General features: G+C 36.3%; 1 protein-coding gene and 3 long non-coding RNA genes across 5 annotated transcripts; all 4 read right to left on the bottom strand.

The window, feature by feature from the left end:
• Positions 1-1,713: 1,713 nt before the first annotated feature.
• Positions 1,714-5,954, bottom strand: LOC145909604 (uncharacterized). The gene is made up of 13 exons (XM_082996977.1): positions 5,735-5,954; positions 5,480-5,602; positions 5,174-5,329; positions 5,041-5,091; positions 4,688-4,768; positions 4,424-4,553; positions 3,977-4,155; positions 3,812-3,883; positions 3,514-3,660; positions 3,227-3,298; positions 2,987-3,118; positions 2,726-2,788; positions 1,714-2,501 (listed from the first exon to the last, which is right to left on the bottom strand). Exons 1-13 carry the CDS (start codon positions 5,933-5,935, stop codon positions 1,842-1,844), a joined length of 2,067 nt encoding a protein of 688 aa, XP_082853103.1. The 5' UTR covers positions 5,936-5,954; the 3' UTR covers positions 1,714-1,841.
• A 2,824-nt stretch (positions 5,955-8,778) lies between these two features.
• On the bottom strand, positions 8,779-9,569 carry LOC145909149 (uncharacterized). Its single transcript, XR_014403109.1, has 3 exons — positions 9,467-9,569; positions 9,206-9,316; positions 8,779-9,130 (listed from the first exon to the last, which is right to left on the bottom strand). It is a non-coding gene; the product is annotated as an uncharacterized LOC145909149 (long non-coding RNA).
• A 3,583-nt stretch (positions 9,570-13,152) lies between these two features.
• LOC145909068 (uncharacterized) lies at positions 13,153-14,473 on the bottom strand. 2 transcript variants are annotated; one of them, XR_014403054.1, is made up of 4 exons: positions 14,366-14,473; positions 13,778-13,897; positions 13,603-13,702; positions 13,153-13,372 (listed from the first exon to the last, which is right to left on the bottom strand). It is a non-coding gene; the product is annotated as an uncharacterized LOC145909068 (long non-coding RNA). The 2 variants fall into 2 exon arrangements; XR_014403053.1 differs by having other exon boundaries at positions 13,153-13,702.
• A 1,043-nt stretch (positions 14,474-15,516) lies between these two features.
• On the bottom strand, positions 15,517-16,480 carry LOC145909122 (uncharacterized). The gene is made up of 3 exons (XR_014403105.1): positions 16,330-16,480; positions 16,065-16,145; positions 15,517-15,872 (listed from the first exon to the last, which is right to left on the bottom strand). It is a non-coding gene; the product is annotated as an uncharacterized LOC145909122 (long non-coding RNA).
• Between the last annotated feature and the right edge of the window lie 5,601 nt (positions 16,481-22,081).

Here is a 22,081-nt window from a genome sequence, read left to right as displayed (position 1 = left end):
CGACGTTCGTTTTTAAGAAAAATGCGTACACAGAAAAACTACTGATGCGAAACAGCAAAGGAAGGCAAAATTGACTGTGCAGTTTCCCGGGAGTAGAACAGGAAATCACTTTGAGTCCAGTTAAAACAGGATATCCACCGTCTAATTAAAATAACAAAATTACAAAATTAAATTTCCCAGATAGTCTGGCACCTCTCACGCAATCACAAATAGTTCATTGTCCATGGGAAGTGAGTGACGTAAGCCACAACGTAACAGTGGTGTTAATAACTGAAAAAATCTTTTGACATTGTTGCGTGTCTGAAAGATGATGCAACATTATCAAACTAGTAGCATCACTGTTATCTATAACAACTTCGACCAGGACAGTGCCTTGACCAAGGCTACATTTTGCCAACCATAGCATTACCACCAAGCGATTTTTAAGGTGTTCTTAAGTGTCTTTTTTTATAATCGAGTTTTTTATCGTCTTAGTTTTACACAAAAACAGTGAGCAACTTTGCCCACTGGCATCACAGAAAGGGCCTTCGCAGTGGTGCTATCTTTCCTTGACATTTTATACAAATCAGGTACTGTCCACTATGAAGACCGGGACCGAGCACTTTTGAACAGAAGCGCAGAAACACAGAAAGCGCTTTCAATGGAAACATACAGGTTTATATTTATGCCTTGTAACGAATAAACGCTGTTCGAAAATGGTTTTTCTTCTCGAATTAATGGATCGCTATCTCCAGTGGCCTGGTTGACCCAAATTTTTCTCAAAGTGTTAGCTAACGCAGTGTAGCTAATGAAACGTATGCTGCGTGATTCTGCAAACCGCCTGCAATTACATTGTTTTGCATATTTGCCGATTTTGACGAAAAATGGAAAATTAACTTGCTTTGTTGTACATGCGTGGTGACGACCAGTCATGAAATAATCGACTCAATTCATCCACTTGGTTGTGTAAGAAACAAAAACAAATCTTTATTCTTTTGTGTCCAAGCCCGGATTCGATACCCTGCCCAGGAATAGCAATAGTCGTTAAAAAAGTGGTTTTGACATTTTGATTTTTGTCGAACTTTGAAGTAAAGAGAGAGATTCGTAATCGAATTAAACACGTGCATGCGATCGCATGTTTGATTAGCCATACGTTAGGCTCCAAACGAATAAACAAACCATGATTAATTTCTTGCATCACTATTTTTTTGTAACAACACTCTATGGGCTACTATTATAAACGTAGATTAGTTTGATGGGGAACTGCATGCTTCCAGCATAATCATGTTGTTTTAATCGATCAATTCTTTCACGCCTTTTCACGTTTTACCCAAGAACTGAGTTTCGCGTTTGTTTTAAACTAATCGATGGCAGGTGTGACTCAGTTCACATTTATTCACCGTACAATCACAGGTGCGCGAAACAAAAGGTTCGCAGCTTTAGTTTTTGCGACAAATTCTATTACTTGGCGCTTGGTTTTATTTTAATCTACATGAAAAAATAATATTGTTCGCAATCTGAGAAATTAACACCCGGTAATCTAAGCCAACAACAACAAATTTACTGATAGTCTGCAGCTCACTATAGAAAAATATTGTAGGCTCTATTGTTTACAAGTAACAATATTGTTTCGAGTATAATATTCGGTACGAGGCGACACAAATACAAAACATAAAAAGTGGAGTACGAAAGATTGTTTGAAAACGAAATGCTGTTAAAAAATTTCCAGTTGGATTAAATATGTTCCAATCTCATATGCAAGGTGAATAAAACGCTTCTTTAACGATATAGATAAATCTTATTTCCAGGTGAAAAAAAGCGTTTAGGTGGTTTGAGTCACCGCAGTCAAAGCACAAAAGATTTTACCGACTGTCGAATTGTCGAACAATTCGGTTTATGGCATCCTGCATGTTTCTCACGAACCTTGTTTCTTCGGTTTCAATCAATGGGTGGTCGTCCTCCTCACCAGTCTGATTATCATCTAATTCAATGTCATCTGGATTGATAACACTTCCACCTGGACTCAAACCGTCGTCTTGAATGAAATGCAGTCCTCCCATTTCAAACGCACAGTTTTCCATGCCATCATTTTCCGGGTCGTTTGTCCTGTCAATGGTTTCTGCCTTTAAATCTGGTGCTTTTATTTCGGCCGATACTTCTCCTGTTAAAAGCGCAGATACTGTACCAGCAACGGCACCACCAGCAATTCCAAGTCCACCTGAAATCGGAGTTACGGCCAATTCTGTGGCCAATGCTGAACCTGCTGCTACAGCTCCAAGCGGAGGAATAAGGACCAATAATCCCCCAACAATCACACCTCCACAGGTTGCACCAACTATTGTTTTGTTTTTTATTCGGCGCTTGATCTCAATGGAAAATTGCTCATTGAACTGTTTGATGAACTCTATGAGGACCACTGATCGGGAGTTTTCGTCTTTAATTTCAGTTTTGAACCTCTGTAGATACTTCAGGCCTTCTCTTGTAAAGAATTTCACAACGGTGTTCTCTTGAAAATTTCCTTCCTGTAAAACAGAATCTTCCTTATGCAACGTCTGGAATGAGGATTCTTACCGTTTTCGCTATTGCACAAACAGGCAAAAGAAAATTGGAAACTCTTCATTGTCGTAGTTTTTTTGGTTATTGATGTAGTGTGACTGTAAATTATGCTAAAACACGCTTCAACTAGTTCTCCACTTGCAAATTGTCAAGTTATCCTTTTGTACGTACTTCTTGTAGTCACACTAACCTTTCGGATGTTTTTCGACCACTCGTCCACAAATTCTTTGCACAGGTTACGACCAACGTAGATCTGTTGTAAAGTGTAAACTTTAATTTACTTATTCGTACAAAACATACAGTTTCCCTGCCTCTTTAACTAAACTCGGAACAAAAATGAACCTTCATAGGAGACTTTGCATGTTTTGAAATCAACATTAACTTGGTTATATTCAAATAGTGCTCAAGATTATGGTCTTGAATACTTAGTCAATCTGGTTTAGTATGATACCTCATACTGAGCATATGCATCAGCTCTCAAACGATCCACGTACGATGATCTTTCTTGAATAGGATTTTGACTCTTTAGTTTCGAAACTGCCAGCTCAACGTTTTCGTCATGGATTCGTTTTAAATACTCTTCCTCGTGTGGGATCAATAAAATATTTCTTTTAATGTAATAGAATTATATAAATTATGTTTTTTACTTTTTTCAATTCATATGTTTATTTTGCCAATTTCCTATACTTACGTCACTCATCACTTCTTTATAGTAAGCAAGACACTCCGTCATTTGATTTTTCATGGCAACTTCAAACAAAGCCTACAATATGACATAAGACATTATAGTAAACAAACGTATGTCCATGCAGTTATAATTAGAAAAGCACAAAAGGAAAACATGGCGGTTATAGGGAAGTATATTGTTCATATGAGAAGTTGTTGCAGTACAACATATTACTAAACCCACTTAAATGTTTTGCTGATCCTTGTTACTTCTTTGTACTTAAATTAGTTAGGATACATTATAAATGTCACCTCATATTCTTTTGAAAGATTTCGCTCAAGTTTGTTGATGTATGGGGTCATGTTTTCAATGGAACTGTTTGCTACCAAACTTTTCGTTGCAATGTTTTGCTGGGCATTGTGCAGTGTTTGAAATACATTGCCTTGCTTGTCTGTAGCCTGTAATCACAAGACGTTTAGTATTTTGTTATTTACATTTGTGATTTTTCTGTTTAAACACAATGCTTTTCTACTTCATCATAAATTTCAAATTTAAAAATTTCATTGCAAATTACATTTCAGAAATATTAAAATTTTTAAGCTGACTTACTGCTGACATTTCATTCTTGTAGGTTTCGCGGCACTTACTGATTTTAATTTTCATGTCCCAGTCTAGGTAATTCTGCAACAAGAATAGACGTCAATATTCCGCATCAAATAAGTTTGATCGAAGCATTTAAAGTTAACAGCATTGCAGGTTTCCCAAAATATCTACCTGAAAAGAGCGATCTGGTGCATGATGTGGATTGAATTGGAGTTTTGTCGCCAGTTTTGCAGCTAAGCAGAGAATTTCTTTGCCTTTTGGTGCATTTGCGTAAGCTCGGCGTATGTTTAAAGAAGAGAATAGATTATCATAAACTTCCAAAATTATTAACCACGCTTCTTTTTCGATACCTGTGAAGAAGGGTATTTTGCGTTGATTGTACAACTCGTGTATAAAGGTTTAGCCCATGACTACCAATGGCAGATTGCGCGTTTGTTTTAATTAAGTTTGCTTTTATCATTACATGATTTGGAATCTGACATATGTCGATGTTTCAGGTAGGTTTGTTAAACCTAGAGGCGAAACGCGCCTACCCCACTGTAGGAATTAGGTCGTATTTTTTACAATTGTAGTGCATTATGCAATAAGTCATAATTGGTATTTTATGCATTTACTAACAATGCAAGCGTTTTGATTTTGATCTCTCAACTTCATTCCCAGGGTTTGGCATCAAAAAACATTCCTTGGTTTCAAAGAATCTGTTCAAGCATTGAAAAGCAATTTCGTGTCCAAGTTTTTCCGGTAACTCCTGTATGTCAATAGCAAACCTAATTTAATGCATTATAATGTGTTGTCGTGTTATGAAAAAATTCTTAACTAAGAATATTTTAAGTTATAAGAACGTTGGTCCATTGGGTTAAACTTTTTCACAGCTTTGCTCACATCGTAATAACTACGTCCTCCCTCATGTCCGTAACAGTGCTCATCAACATACACCCAATCCCGGACCAACACGATTAATTTCTAAATTGTAAAACATTAGGTTTATAGGCTTCTCAGCCTAGGCATTGAAGCCAAGCTCAATCAGCCTTATTTTCCTTACAATTCGGAGCAAGATCAGAAAAATCAAGCTATCGTTAAGGTTTAAGCTCCCGATCCTGGGCTAACAAGGCTACGGGAGCTGAGTGGTTTGCGGGGTATATTGCGGTCAAGATACACTGATGCGCTAGCGCATAAAGTTTAACGACCTTAACCGGATCGATTAGGTTCGATAAGAAACGCATAAATAAACTGACCTTGTTTTCTGGTTTTACATCTTTTACCCTTCGAGCATAATGTGTGAGGCTCTGTAAACAATATCTATTTTGAAACTGATTTTACAAAAAACCTGGCCATATTAAAAAATTGCGCCAAATATAACAAACTTACCGCATATGTATCTGCGTCTTGATATTCGAAAACGCTTTTCACATTGACAATTTGCAAGTAGCTGAGTTCCAAACTAATTGTAAATATGTCACCTTCCTTACATTTGATACTATCTCCAGAACGAATGCCTTGTGTATCCATGAGAAACACTGCAACCTAAACAAGCCACCTCAGTGAGACAAAGATAACAGAGGAGAGAATCTTATTCTATCCATTTAAAAACACTACTCACCATATAGAGCTATACCTATTTTCGAAGGCAAATTTGTTTCATGAAAGGTTCGCTTACTATCGTGAAAAACATACCTTAGTTTCATTTTCACCATATAAGAAAATAGGTTGTGTTGTAATGTAGATGCCTTCAGTTACTGGTCTGGAACGAAACATGGACTGAAAAATCTGAGGTATTTCTGTTTGTTCGTTTTCTTCCTACAAAAAACAAGTTTCATTTTTTCCGATAAAATAACCGACATTCTCACAAACAAGTATATAAAATTTTCTGTTGTGGAAATTTTTTATCTCCGTTTACCTAGTTTGTATATACACAAATTGGAAAAGTACCTCATCAACATGGGTGTGTTGTTTCTTTAACAAGTACAAGAAAACATTAAGAAGATAAGACTTTCCTGTTCTTCTTGGGCCAGCAATAGAATAAATAACAATTGGAACATCAAGTAGTTCCTGTTTGTTCAAAACTGAATCCAAAATATCGCATTGAAACTCAAGGTTCCCGTTGGTTAAACAGCAAACAAGATCAGACATGTTCTACGTATTAGCAGTTATTGCAGATTATTTTTGCACAATATCTGCAGAAACATAATTTGGTAAGGTCTTTAGCATAATCTCTCTGCACAAAGTTATAAAAATTGATATCCATATAGTTGTTGTATTGAGTTGTCTTTCACATGTGCGAGAAGTAACGTACTACCTTTCTTCAATTCAAAGACAGGGCATTACTCCCAGCTTTATCAACGGAAGCCTTTTTTTCTTTAAGCCTGTGGCCTAGAAAAAAGGCCTGACACAGAAAAAAGGTCTAATAACCTGTTGTAAACCAAAACAAATGCATGTTTAATAATCATTGACCGAAAGGTACCACAAACTGGAAATCTGTGAGTCTGCCAGTCAGCCTTTGCCACAGTCACCAGCTGCACTAATGAGATCTTCAGGTCGAAACAGTGTGTAGGATGACACGCCTTCCTGAAAGCCCAAAATGGCGAAGAGACATTATCAAACAGATTTGCCACATAAGCGGATAAAGCAATTGGTGTGTTTCTGTGATCAAGTTAGCTTATTTATTATTTATATTTGAGAGGTGTCTACAGACAGGATCCGGCTGTGGTGTCAACTTTGCTGAAAAAATGTGCCTTTCTCCTTTTTTGGCTAAAGCTACATTATTTCCGCGTCATGCATCTAGCTACGTGACACAGCGTTGATCATTCCTAGCCGTATTTTAAACCAGCACAGTTCCCTTAATTGGTATAACGTTACTAATTCGACAACGACAAGCATAATAGGTGTTTGTTTTGTGGGAGTGTACACACAACCACGTTCATTATCAAATTTGTAGAATTGGTTGCGTTTTGCAATCGTTTTTTCGTAGCGGTTTATATGTAATCTTGTTTGTCTCGTTTTGACACAGGCTGGCAACCAATACGAGTCTGACCACAACCTGCAACTCTCGGTTCAAATATTTTTTTTTGGTTGGTTTAAAGTAATTGTAAATTGTTTTTGATATGATGTGCACCTAAAAACATTAATCAATGTTGTCATGTCAGCAACGAACGTTAGAATATTTTTGTTCTAATATGATTATGTTTCTATTATATAATATATTTGCAAAATAATACGCTTTTGATTAACTGTTAGGTTCCATATCGTTCTTGTAAAGACATTTTTATCACCACGACATAAACAAATTTGCAAAAGCATTGATTTGGTTTGCAATGGTTTTTATATTTAATGCACTAATTTTGGGAAATTCCCTTTTATCTTTTCAGCTGTAATTGGATAAATGTTTCATTTGAAATGATTTTTTAAGAATACGTAAATTTATTTTCAAATTTGGTTTTATTTGTACGAAGAAAACCTTTTTGGTTTTATTTAAATTTTACACTTCGGACACAAAAATAAATTTCTGAATTATTTCTTTTGTGCCATCCTGGGAGCGAAAGGTACCCGAGCAAAGTAGGTAAACTGCAGTTGTCTTCGTCTTGGGCATTCGTGTTTAAGGCAGAAGTCACAGACCAGTTTAAAAAGTTGGAAAATGAGGAGCACGATCGAACTTCCAAGCCAGATTGTCATTGAGTAAGAACCAAGTGCAATCTGTGAGAGCAACACACGAAATACGTAAACACCAAATTTTATCAATCATTCAAACAAAGGATTGGAAAAGAAGTGTCATCGAATTGTCGTAAGCAGTGGTTCTTAAACTACACGTGGTTTCGACTTTCCATGGCGTCATGTCGTTATCGGAAGAAATCGTTATCATAGAGTTATAATAAGTAAGTGGCAATAGAGTTGAATCTTTTCAAAAAGGCGCATGAAAAAAAGTTTAAGAATCACTGGCCTAGAGTAAAATCTTTGTTTCTGTTGTGCATTTGTATGTTGCAGTTGCAAGGGTACAGACAAAACTGATTAGACATTGAAAAAGGTTTGGCAAATTTTACTTTAAATCAGAGTAGAATGAGGATGGTGCCAAAACCACGTGATCTTATTAAATGACAATAAAGTTTGTTGATTTTATCGCGGTTATTTTCTATACGATTTGTGATTTGATGGTTTCATGATATGAATTTGCAGAAAAATACAAAGTATCTGTAAATCAGTTGGAATTAATCCAACAAACCAAAGTCCATGAATAGACATATGTTTCAGGTTATTCGCAGATCCGCGATTTAGGATGTGTTCGTTTGTTAGAACCCAATTTCCAGGTGTTGAAACACGCATTATTAAATAAACTTTCCGAATGAACAATATAGGGATAAACAATGAGAGACGTGACAGATTACGGCGAAAAGTCTTTTGTAAGAAATAATAAATTTTGCAAACTGCGTATATTTTCCGCAGCTTTAAATATTTTGTCTGAAAATATTCTATGCCTCATTTCTTCGCAATCTCTCTCCCCATGCAATTGTTCGTTTTATGCTTTTTGGTCCTCCTGATTAAACTGATGCAAATACCATGTCTCTGTTCAGTGCAGTTCGCGAGTATCTGCATCTTTACAAACGATTTTGATATCAATTTCAAATAGTTTTGTTGTTTGGTTTCCTTGCTTTTCACCCTTCGTGTATATGAATATCGCCTATTCTTTTTCTGAAATTACGTTTACTTTCCTTGTATTGTGACACGACAAAGGACACTATTCAGTTTCCGGACTGTCGTCTGATTGTCGTTAAACAATAACAAAAAACACGCAAACTGCGTAATTAATATTTTAGCATTTCGTGCTGATACAACTAATTATTCTGATCACTCAATGACAAGGCCAAAAAATTGTGAAAAACCACTTGATTTATTGTAAAAGTTGAATCGAGTTCGTCATGAAGTATTATATGAGTACTAAGCAATGTATTTTTGTGAGAAACTAATTCTTCACGTAACATCAAAAAGCGCCATGGGCAATCGGTTTCGACAATTTTACAAGCTAAGCAATATTGAATAAACTGCTCGAAAACATCTTTAAAATAGATGTTGAACCACTTCGATGTCCCTATCATTACACACTGTGGTAAACAGAAATAATTTCATCAGCAAAAATTGCCGACCAGTGGTAGATATTCCGATGACGTTTTCTTCTTCAAAAATGTACAGCTTTCTGGCAGCACATATTTTTTTTTAATTGACAACAAACAAATCTACGGACGACTTGCTAAAATGGGAAGGCGTTCAACGGTATTAGCCCCGTTCTCGGGCATTTGGTTTCCATACAGTAGATGCAGATAGTTTTGAAAATTCCGGCTAAAAAGTTTTACGTTTTAAACCAAATTTATAATTTGACAACGTTGGTTTTAAAACATATGTCAAGATACTTACAGAATACTTTACAAGACAAATACTTGTATCCTATTGTGTCAGTCTGGCAATAAATCGGACATAAATTGCGAATCCACGTGGCGTACATCTGAGCATATGTTTGCTGAACGCCTTAAACAAAATGCTATTTTAATAATCTAAAATGAAATAAATCTATTTGGTTTAGCGTAAATGTCAAATCATTTTATAACAAGCAATCCTCTCCAAAAATCATGTTTGTACACATGTAGTTAGGTTTTAATTTATCTTATCTGTACTTACTAACAGTAGCAGTTCCTTGTGATTGTTTGACAAACGAAAGCATCATGAACAAAGCAAAAGTTATCAAAATGTTCATCCTAACTAATGCGTAACTTTGAATATATTACATATAACGTAAAGCATAGCGATACGCTCTTATTTATACAAAATTACACGGACGCTGTGGGCCCGAAAACCACCGGAGGCAATTTTCTGTTTTGAATATCCTGAAATGGTGAAACAAATTTGACAAAATGCATGCGTTTATTTTTGGCCATCAACGTAGCCTTACACCTTTCTTGGCGCTGGAGGCTATATCGCAACTGTCAAAATTCGTTTAGCATTTGGCTATACGACGACAATTGACACTTTGTAATGATTTATTCTTGTGCTGCATTTACATACTTACACAGAACCAAAACGTTTGAAGTCAAGTGAATACATCGCTTTGTTGCTGATATAACTGCCAAGTAAGGCACCCAAGCAAAGGGTGTTTTGAGAGAAAATTGTTAACTGTTCGGGAATAAAAGAGCGTTAAATTCATAAAAAAAAACATTTCCAACTCTGGCAGGGAACTAAATGTATTTCTTTTACTTGATAAATATAAGCACATAATTATTATGTAAAGCTTGTATGCCTGAAAGTCATCAACTACTTGTGATATTCTATTTTAGGCAAAATTTGTTTGTGGACCAACTGCGGCATATTTCTAATAATACGTAGCACGCTGATGCATTCCACGTTACAGCAAACTTTCGATTAAAAAGGCATTTGTAATCATTGTTGTGCAATTTTCTGACATTCAAACGGTACAAATAGGTATGTATGACGCACGCCTATGATGCACGCGCATTTCAGAGTTTTGTTGAGGGCAAGTTTATTGTATTGAGCCTCAGGCTATAACGTCATCTAAGTCTGTGGATGATTCCTCCGCAGATAGTTTTATAATTTCAACATCAGTTGCCTCGGTTGTAGAAAATGTGTTTTTTATGTGATTCTTAATTTGCCACAAAAAAGTTGTGCTTGTAGTTTTGAATGCTTATAATGATATAAAAAACTAGGAATAAAGATGTGCGTATAATATGCAAACATTTGATTCTACACTTGTACGCTGCACTAATAGAATACTTACAAGCGTAGCTGTTACAAGCATAACTACATAATTGCCGCGTCATGCATTCTGCTACGTGACACATCGTTATTGCTTCTTAACGTAGTTTCGAATTAAACCCATTTTTTTTTAAAGTTTAACACAAGACTCTTTTTTTCATTGATAAACCATCGTTATTAACTTTTATACTTAAGAGAAATTAACAAAGTATTTGATGTCTTGTGTCTGTGATGGTGACTTGACAAAAATGTACACAGAACCAGTGTTTCACAAACAACGAAAAAAGAAAAGAGTGATTGTTTCGGTCGCCTTTTAAGGTTTCCTGTAAGTTGAAGTTCAAGATTTTCTCACATAAAACTTTAACAACAAAATACTTTAAAATATTCCGATAATCGAAATATGACGCTTACGAAATAGCGACAAGCGTCAAGCAGTAAACATACAATTATTGCTGAAGCAAACGCAGGCAACATGAAACATGTCTGCAGTGATTGGCTGTTTTTAAGTGTTTATAGTGCACCCGGAACAAAGGTGAAAAGTAACCGTATTTCAAAGAATTGTATGTATTTACTCTTTGATAAAATTTTTTTAATAAAGTGCGGGGGCCGCGCCGCAATGGTGATTAAAAGAAATGTCAAATCCTACGCACATTGCAGTGACGCACGCACATTGCAGTGACGCACGCACATTGCAGAGTTTTGTTGATGGCAAGTTTATTGTATTGAGCCTCAGGCTATGACGTCATCTAAGTCTGTGGATGATTCCTCCGCAGATAGTTTTATAATTTCAACATCAGTTGCCTCGGTTGTAGAAAATGTGTTTTTTATGTGATTCTTAATTTGCCACAAAAAAGTTGTGCTTGTAGTTTTGAATGCTTATAATGCTACAAAAAACTACGAATAAAGATGAGCCTATAATATGCAAACATTTGATTCTACACTTGTACGCTGCACTAATAGAATACTTACAAGCATAGCTGTTACAAGCATAACTACATAATTGCCGCGTCATGCATTCTGCTACGTGACACATCGTTATTGTAGTTTTGAATTGAACACATTTTTTTCAAAGCTTAACGCAAGACATTTGTTTCAATGATAAACCAACGTTATCAAATTTTACACTTTTAGTGACGTGAGAAATATGTACATAGAACCAGTGTTCCACAAACAATAAAAAAAGAAAAGAGTGATTGTTTTGGTCGCCGTTTAAGTTATCCCGTAAATTGAAGTTTAAGATTTTCTTACAGAAAACTTCAACAACAAAATACTGTTGAATCTTCCGACAATCGAAATATGACGCTTACGAAATAGCGACAAGCGTCAAGCAGTAAACTTACAATTATGGCTAAAACGAACGCAGGCAACATGAATCATGTCTACAGTGATTGGATGTTTTTAAGTGTTTGCAGTGAACCCGGAACACAGGTAAAAAGTAACCGTATTTCAAAGAATTGTATGAATTTAGTGTTTGATAAAAATTATATTAATAAAGTGCGGGGGCCGCGCCGCAATGGTGATTAAAAGAAATGTCTATCTCTAATTTTATGTGTAAATGTAGATTGGTCATACCAAGCCATACCAATCTCCCTCGTGCGTTGTACACTAGCTCTGTTCATGTTGCAAAATTATGATGCAATGGGATGCAATGACACGAACGGGTACAACATTTAACGCAGTTGAAATCGTACTTGCGATTGACACGAGCTGTTTATTATTTAACCTTCGGCATGCCAAGAAATTACACAAGCGAAAAAGCCTCGAAGGATTTTAGTGACATTTGTTGAAGTTTGCTCTGAACTGGAAATCTTTTTGATGCAATCGTACGCCTAGATCAACCTTTACGTGATGAAAGCTGTTGTAAGTTTCCTTTACTCATGTCAATGATGGTTACAGATTTTGTTAAAGACCAACCATTTTTATCTATGCTTTGAAAATGCACACGACCTAATATAAAATCAATTATGGTTGGATTTAAGTTTTTTTTTGTTCAGCTGATCATTGAAAAATTTCAATAAATGTGGTTGAACTATTTACGGCTAAACGTTGAGAAACGTGACAGATTATCGCGAAAAGTCTTTTGTAAGAAATAACGAATTTTGCAAACCGCGTATATTTTCCGCGGCTTCAAATACTTTGTCTAGAAAACGCTAAGTTCAATGCCTCATTTCTTCGCAATCTCTCTCCCCATGCAATTGTTCGTTTTATGCTTTTTTGTAATCCTGATTTAACTGACACAAATGCCTTGCCCCTGTTCAGTGCAGTTCGCGAGAATCTGCGTGTTTAAAAAATAGTTTTATATCAACCGCAGATAGTTTTGTTATTTGGTTTGTTTGGTTTTCCCCCCTCGTGTATATGAATATCGCTTATCCATTTCCTGAAAATACTTTTACTTTCCTTGTATTGTGACACGACAAAGGACACTATTTTAAGTTTTCGGACTGTCGACTAATTGTCGTTAAATAATAATAAAAAAAACGCAAACTGCGTAATAATATTTTTGCATTTGTTGCCGAGACAACTAATTATTCTGATTACTCAATGACGAAGCCAAAAAAATGCAAAAAAACATTCGGTTTATTGTAAAAGTTGAATCGAGTTCGTCATATATGAGTACTATGGAATGTATTTTTGTGAGAAACTTATTCTTCACGTAGCATCACAAAGCGCCATGGGCAATCGGTTTCGACAATTTTACAAGCTACGCAATATTGAATGAAGGCAATGGTCTTTGGACGAAAATAACTGCAGTCCGTCGCATTCTGGTACTAGGAATTTTCCTCAATTGAAGAGTAAATTTGTCCTCCAAAGCGCAAACTATAACATTACACAAAAACATGTTTAAAAATAGATGTTGAACTACTTCGATGTCACTACCAATACACTCTGTAGTAAACAGAAATAATTTCATCAGCAAAAATTGCCGACCAGTTTTAAATAATCCGATGACGTTTTCTTCTTCGAAAATGTATAGCTTTTTGGCAGCACAATATTATTTTTATTGATAACAAACAAATCTTGCTTGCATTAGTAAATTGACGACTTGCTTGAATTAGTGCTGCTTGAATTAGTGCTCCAACGGTGAAGGGCTCAATCTCGGGCAGTTGGTTTCCATACAGTAGAGGCAGATAGATTTGGAAACTCCCGCTAAAATGTTGTACGTTATAAACCAAATTTCTAATTTGACAACGTTGGTTTTAAAACAAATATCAAAATACTTACGGAATACTCTACAAGACAAATACTTATACAACGTTCCCGTTGCGTCAGTCTGACAGTAAACAGGACATAAATTGCTGCGAATCCACGTAGCGTAAATCTGAGCATGTGTTTGCTGAACGCCTGAAACGATATGTTATTGTAATAATCTAAAATAAATCTGTTTGGCTTACGCAGTAATATTACATGCAATGGCATGATAAGCAGGATCGCCCCACTGCGCAGGTCCTTGCTTAGCAATCACAGCTAACGTATCGCGATCCTGAGGTTTGCGGGCTTGGCAGCCCAGGCAATGCAGCCTAGCTGGATCAGCCACTTTCTCCTGACAAGTCAGAGCAAGATTTGAAAAATCAAGTTCCCGGTGAGGTCTGAACCCTGGGCTAACCAGGCCCAACGTTCTACCAACTGAGCTACAGGAGGTCAGTGGTTTCACGGGGTTGTGGTCAAGGTACACTGGTGCGCAAGCGCACAACATTTATTTGGCTTAGCTTGAATGTCAAATCATTTTAAAATAAGCACTTCTCTCCAAAAAATTGCATGTTTGTACACTACACATGCAGTTAAATTTTAATTTATTTTATCTGTACTTACCAACAGTAGTAGTTCCTTGTGATTGTTTGACAAACGAAAGCATCATAAACAAAGCAAAAGTAATCAAAACCTTCATCTTAACTAATACTCTTAAAAACATTTCCAACTGTTTGGAAAAAAATAAAACGTTAAATTCATAAAAAAAAATTTCCAACTCTGGCAATAAACTAAATGTATTTTTTTCTTACTTGATAAATATAAATGCATGTTTCTTATGTAAGGCTTAAAGGTCTGAAAGACTCAGAGTTGCCCTTTGCTGTGACTCACAACACACAAGATTTGCGCGGTCTGCGTTTCTCTTTGTCATTAACGTACACAGCTTGACGTTTGAGGCTATTTTGTTAGCGTGACTGTGAATGGTTCTATTTACTGCAATAAAGGACTTACTGAAATGATTTAGTCGTGAAATGTGTTGTTTGCTACATATGTACATATCTAAAAACAACGACGAGGTTTAAACTAAAACATTTTAATTACTTTGTTGTCGGCGTTTTTAAGCATGTTGCCCATGAAATAGACCTTGTTCATTATATCTTTCTCTTCAACGTGCTGGAAAGTCAAAACGGAGAAGAGGTATTATCCAAAACTTTGTACACATAAACAAATATAGTAGTTGGTGTGTTTCAGTGATCAAGTTTGCTTATCATTCATAGTTTTAAGGTCGAAGTGCGCATAAAGGACTTGGCTACGGTGTCAACATTGATAGGAAAATGTGTTTTTCTCCTAATTTTGCCAAAGTCTACTTTTTCCTTCGTCATGTTTTTCAAGCACGATAAATGTTTGGTTGCTTTTGCACTCGTTTTTTTCGCAGCCGTTTGTTTGCACTCTTGTTTGTCTCCGTTTAACACAGACCTGCAATCAATGCGACATCGGTGACAATATTACGGATGACAATTGTAAATTATGGAGATAAAATTGGTTGTGCACCCCAAAGGTAAAGTTCCATATAGTTCTGGTAACAATCTCTCAATGCGGTTTGTATTTAATTACGATGTTTTACTTCACGTTTTCTATACATGTTCCATGGTATGCAAATACTGCTTTCATCGCGAACTACTATGACACAGTGCAGAAATATTTTGGATTTTAATTTATTCTGACATTTATATCTTCAAGACAACACAAAATTTGCAAAAGCATTGATTTGGTTAGCAATGAATTAATGTTCATGCAAAAGTAATATTTTATTCAATTGTTAAAAGTTTCGCTTTCTGTTCCTTAAAATGTTTGGTAAACTGTTTCATTCGAAATGATTTTTTACGAAACCAGAAATTTAGTTTTTAAATGTACAGTTGTTTGTTCGAAAAAAATCATTTTGGTTCATTTACAAATTGTTACACTTTGGCTACAAAAACAATTCTTCTGTGTTACTTTTGCGGAATTCATACGGGATCCGGAGCATACATGGGGGCTTCGGTAACCCGGGCAAAGATGTCGAAATGTCGTTTTATGCTTCTCGGGCATTTGTGTTCAAGGCAATAGGTGCAGACCGGTTTAAAATATCCCGCTGAAAACAATTTAGCCTGTTTTAATATGCTTTGCAAAGTGAAATTAGACCTGATTAGCTACGTTATTTAATTTTGAACACACAATGACACTTTCTTTAAGTAACAATCAGTTAAGTATTTCTGCAATTAAAAAACATCTGTATACCAAGCACGTTTAATTGTTGCTTTAAAAATCTAGCAAAAATACTCACAGAAATTTACACAAGACGAATATGTGTACCTCCCATTTTTCTTCATGCAAAAAATCGGACAAAATCTATTGCGAACCATGCCTGCAAATATCAGAATCATTTACTGCTAATCGATACTATTACGATATTGTAATATCTGAGAATACATTTCGATGCAAATAAATCGTATATTTTATTTATCTTAGCGGGAATATTAAACCAAATACATGTTTGTCCACGCTCCTTATCAATTTATTTAGGTCTTTTTTGTTTTCCTTGTACTTACTGATGGTCCAAAATCCTGGCTCAACAAAGGAAAACATCACAAACAACGTCAAGATTATTAAAATTCTCATTTTGGGTTTATTCTTCCTATGAGATCTTCAGCAAATTTTTACCAAGCAACCAATGCTGACTAGCTTGACAATGCTCTTCCATTTAAAGGATTATTGGCATGCGATCAGTTTCAAAACAACCCAAGGTCATTTTCCGTTTCGAACGAAGAACGCTGAATAGTGCAAACCATCCGAAAAAGGGCAACCACTGCACACGTTAACCGTGTGTGTCTTTGACATAATCGTATACAACTTCGGCTTTAGGCTATTTCACAGAGCTTTTGGTTGTGTATCTGTCTTCAGCAATATTGAACTATTGGAAATATTGTTTCGCACGCGACGTTGCAGTTGTTTGTCAATATTTCCATACATGAATACATGTGGAAAATACTATGTTTTTAGTGAAGGTGACAAGCGTGCTTGCGACCTCAATGTATAACTGTACACGACCATAAAATATTATTCATCAGATTGACATAAATCCCACAATAACAAACACATTTTTCGGAAATATGCGTTTCTTGTAGCTTATACCGAATCGTGTGAATATGCAACAATATTAGAAGGAAATAGCTCTTTTTCTCGATTTACAGCACAATTGACCCTTGCTTTTCTGAGTTTGTTCAGATACTCGGTATTTCAAAAAGAGTGCCGTCGATTAGCAGCATAAGAAAGTTTGAGTAACACTCATGTAGTACCAAGGGACGTCGTAAATAGTTTTACTGAAAAAAAACTCGAGTCTCCTTGAATTGCTAAACCATGCAAAAAAAAACAGTTGACCTTGCGGTGTGTCTTTATTCAGAAGCGGCGGGAAATGTCGTTACAAGGTTAAGTAGTGGCAAATCATAAGTAGTTTGTTAGGTATGACTTATGTAATACAGTAATTTGTCTGTTAAATCTATGGTGGTTATTAAACTACGTACGATATGATGATAGATTGCGTGGTGAAGGTTTCCTATAAAAACAATCAAATGCCTTGGAGCTTTTTTCTGTTGTGCAATTTCTTGGGATTGAAAAAGGTCAAACACTTGACAGAAATATACTGCTATTTTTGTTGCTAGGCATACTAATTAATCGGAATTGCTCTTCTGGCACTTAGTTTCTAAAGTGTTTATTGGAAACCAACGTTTCGTCTGCCATCCGGCGAGACTTCTTCAGGGTTATGTCAACAGTGAAGCATCACGCACTTGACAGAAAGTTCAACAAAACCGAGCTTTATTTTCATCCGTTGTGCTTCAGGCTATTAGCAAAGGTTCACAAAACTTTTGAAAAAAATCCGTAACGATCCGCTTGTTGCTTTCTCGACGACTTGCGTTCTATAAAGATATAAGAATAAGATTCTGGAATTTTTATGTTCAAACCATCGCTGTCTGGTACCTCGCTCCATAATAAAGGAATATCGCTCGTTAGTGGTACAAAGGTATTCCACATCAATTAATAATTACGACATTTGTGGTCTTTTTCGATGTGGAATTAATTTAAAATCACCTATAGCTCTGCGCGGTCCAGCAGAAATCGCTTCTCCTATGAAACTGCGAATTCCACTTCTAAAACAATTGGTCTGAGGCGGCACTCTTTCGCTGTGGGCAAGCTATATCATGCGGTAGATGCGATATGTCGAAAACGTTTCGAGACCGATAACGCCTACACGATGTACTTACACACACGTTAACCAACTGTCTTTTTTTACCTTTCTTCTTCAGATTGCTATGGGTCTGAAATAGGCACCAAACACTCCAATCACTTAATTTGTGGTCATTATACTGTGCTCTAAATGTTTAGTTAGGAAATTAACTTAACCTACAGCAGATTTAACATCACAGTATGGTGAAATAAGTGACAAAAAAATAGTACAAAATAAAATACAAAAAAAGCACAGCGTGATGAAAAAATCACAGAAATTATTAAAGTAACTTTCAATGGTTTTCCTGACTGCGGTGTTTCATCCGCGTAAATTTCAAGTGCGTGACTGCAAATGTTGATGCAGAAATACAAGGAAATCATTTATCGAAGCAAACTGAAATTTGCTGGTTCACTGTGACAATAACGACGCCCGTTTAAGTTATATGGCACACATACGACACGGTTTATTTGCTTTGCTTTAGTCTGTTTTTTGTCAAAAATTTTTTTTTAACTAAATACATTTCGAAGAAAGTATATCGACTAATTTGGATCGAAACCTTTCATCAGGTTTCTCCGCGCTAATTTCGGCATATTTATTCATAATTCTTACAAAAGACGACGAGCTCTGTGAAGAAGTTCCCTTGATAAAGAAATCCAGCCTGATGGGAAAATGCCATACTGAGTGTGGGCAAAATAAATTATATGGTCGCCGTTCGTGGCATGCATAGCCGCGACCACAGAGTTCGTCGCTCTACCTATGATCGATTGTGAAGTTGTTACTGCCCTATTTTTTTAGAATGTAAAATATTTGATCAAACTAAAAGTAACCTTTTCAAGACGGCCATACAGTAGTAACTGTATTAATAGATGTGGCTCTTCGTTCACCAAAGTGCTTCAAGTACCTTGAAAGTTTCGATGTGCAAATGGAACACTTAATATATGCGATATATGAGGAGCTCTAGTTTCACGTGGTATATTGTGACCAATGTACACTGGTGCGCAAGCGCACAACTAGCCAGGCAACCTTCACATACGTAATGAATCACCACCACCGCAATCAAGCAACGCAGAAGTAATACCATGCTTTCGCATAGCAAGGCAGAATCGCCCCACTGCGCAGGCCCTTTAAATTTGGCGATCTCAGCTCTCGAATTTTGATCATAATGTTTGCAGTCTTTGTAGCCAGGACATATCATAATAATTTTTTTTATTTTACAATTAGAATGCACGGGCGTGGAATCCTTTTTCAGTAAATCTTTCACTTTAACGTTCCGGAAAGCCTAATACGGAGAAGATAAATTATTAAAAACTTTGCCACATAAACAGATATAGCAATTATTGTGTTTCTGTGATCAAGTTTGCTTATCATTTATGTTTGTGTGGTGTTTACAGACAGGATCCGGCTATGGTGTCAACTTTCCTGCTCAAATGTGCATTTTTCCTTTGTTGCCTAAAGCTATATTATTGACTCGTCATTCATTTGCTACGTGACTCAGCGTTATTGATTCTTAGCTGTATTTTGAATCAACGCAGTTCTCCTTATTGTGAGAGTCTAATTCAATTGACTTCCAAATTGTGTTGTAATTGATAAAGCTGGTATCGCAACTAGTTCAGCAATTTTTAGCAAAAATCTTTTCAATTCCACGCACAATAGCTGTTTGTTTTGTAGGAAATATCACACAACTACGTCCATTATCAAATTCGTGCAATTGGTTGCATTTTGCACTCGTTTTATCGCAGCGATTTCTTTGTAATCCTGTTTGTCTTGTTTTAACATAGGCTTGCAATCAATACGAGTCTAACCACAACCTGCAACTCCATATCGGTGACAATATTTCTGCTTCAAGTAATTGTAAATTTGGTTTGATTGAATGTACACCTGAAAAGTCGTTATGGACAGTAATTAATGTTGTCAAGTCAGTAATAATGCTTAGAATATTTTTGTTCTTTTTCATTATGTTTTGATTACATTATATATTTGCCAAATAATGCGCTTTCGATTAACTGCTAGGTTGTATATCGTTCTTGTAACGACATTTCTGTCACCAAGACAACAACAAATTTGCGAAAGCATTGATTTGGTTTGCAATGAATTAATGTTGATGTAAATGTTTTTTATATTTATTGCATTCAATTTGTGAGAAATTTCCTTTTATTTTTTTACTGTATTTGGATAAATGTTTCATTACAAATAATTTTTTGATAATCCGTAAATTTATTTTCACATTTAATTTATTTGCACGAAAAAAAATATTTTGGTTCATATAAATTTTAAACTTCGGCCACAGAAAAAACAAATTTCTGAATTATTTCTTTTGTGCCATCCTGGGAGCGAAAGGTACCCGAACAAAGTAGTTTGCAGTTGTCGGCTTCTTGGGCATTCGTGTTCAAGGCAGAAGTCACAGACCAATCCGGCTGAAGAAAGTTTAGCCTGTGATTTAACACACTTTTCAAAGTGATATTGAATCTGATTAACTATTTTGTTTAATTTCAAATGCACTTCGCTTGTGTTAACAATCAGTTAAATGTTTCTGCCAATTAAAAACGTCTGTACAGAGGGCACGTTCAATTGTTGCTTTCAAAATCTAACAAAAATATTCACAGGATCTTTGACAAGAAGAAAACTTGTACCTCCCATTTTTTCTTGATGTGCAAATGGAACTCTTAATATATGCGATACATGAAGAACTCTGGTTTCGCGGGGTATATTGTGACCAAGGTACACTGGTGCGCAAGCGACGACTAGCCAGGCGACCTTCACATAAGTAGGGAATCTCCACCACCGTAATCAGACAACGCAGAAGTAATACCATGCATTTTTATCTATACATTGAAAATACACACGAACTAATATAAAATCAATTATGCTTGAATTTTAGTTTTTAATTCTTCAGCTAAACATTCGAGCACAAAAAAGCACTGAAAAATGTTGTTCATTGCTACAATTATATGTATAATATATGATCAAAATTGACCCTTAGCTGTGACTCACAACACACAAGATTTGCGCGGTCTGCGTTTCTCGTTGTCATTAACGTACACAGCTTGACGTTTGAGGCTATTTTGTTAGCGTGATACTGCGAATGGATCTAATTACTGCAATAAAGGACTTACTGAAATAATTTAGTCGTGAAATGTGTTGTTTGCTACATATGTACATATCTAAAAACAACGATGAGGTTTAAACTAAAACATTATAATTACTTTGTTGTCGGCGTTGTTAAGCATGGTGCCCATGAAAAGGACGTTTTTCATTAAATCTTTCTCTTCAAACGTTCCGGAAAGCCCAAAACGGCGAAGAGACATTATCCAAAACTTTGTACACATCAACATATATAGTAGTTGGTGTGATCCAGTGATCAATTTTGCTTATCATTTATGGTTTTGAGTTTAACGCAGATCAGTTTCACCTGTACAGAAGATGAGCCACTTACACCCAATCATCTGTTGTTGGGTCGTGCTTGCGACAGCATTCCAGTTGGGCTTATCAATCCCAAAGATTGCTACAGTCGAAGGCGGTGGAAACACATTCAATACCTCGCCGATGAATTTTGGAGAAGATGGTCACGAGAATATTTGCCCACGATTGCCTTGCGTCAGAAGTGGCCCGACCGACATCGCAATTTTCAAACCGGAGATGTGGTTATGATCGTAGATGAGACATAACCCCGACATCGTTGGGAGATGGTACGGGTTCTTTGTGCGTCCCCGGGCGGTCACGGTGTTGTCCGTCAGGTCAAAGTGAAAGCGCAATCTGGCTCCGCATATAAACGGCCGATTGCAAAATTGTGCTTGCTCTGTGAGGCGAGCACGACAAACGAATAAGAGCATCCGACGCATTCAGGCCACGCAGTCGTCAAACTGGCCCTGAATTGCGGTGCACAGGATCCTAAACTGATGAAGATAGATCATAGACGCTATGTTGATCTTGTTTGCCGCTTAACAAATGCGGCAAATTTCATATGCCAGGATGGAGCTTGCTCGCCGGCAGCATGCACGTTTTGCTTTCTTTACTTCCTTCTTTCGTGACTTCAATGTTTTCTTGGTTTATCCGTAAATGTGTTTGAAGTGTAAGCACAC

Source organism: Ascidia mentula, chromosome 7, assembly GCF_947561715.1.
Source record: "Ascidia mentula chromosome 7, kaAscMent1.1, whole genome shotgun sequence".
Classification (NCBI taxonomy): Eukaryota; Metazoa; Chordata; class Ascidiacea; order Phlebobranchia; family Ascidiidae; genus Ascidia; species Ascidia mentula.
The sequence above is the reverse complement of the archived record's forward strand: the minus strand, read 5'-3'. Positions and strand labels throughout refer to the sequence as shown.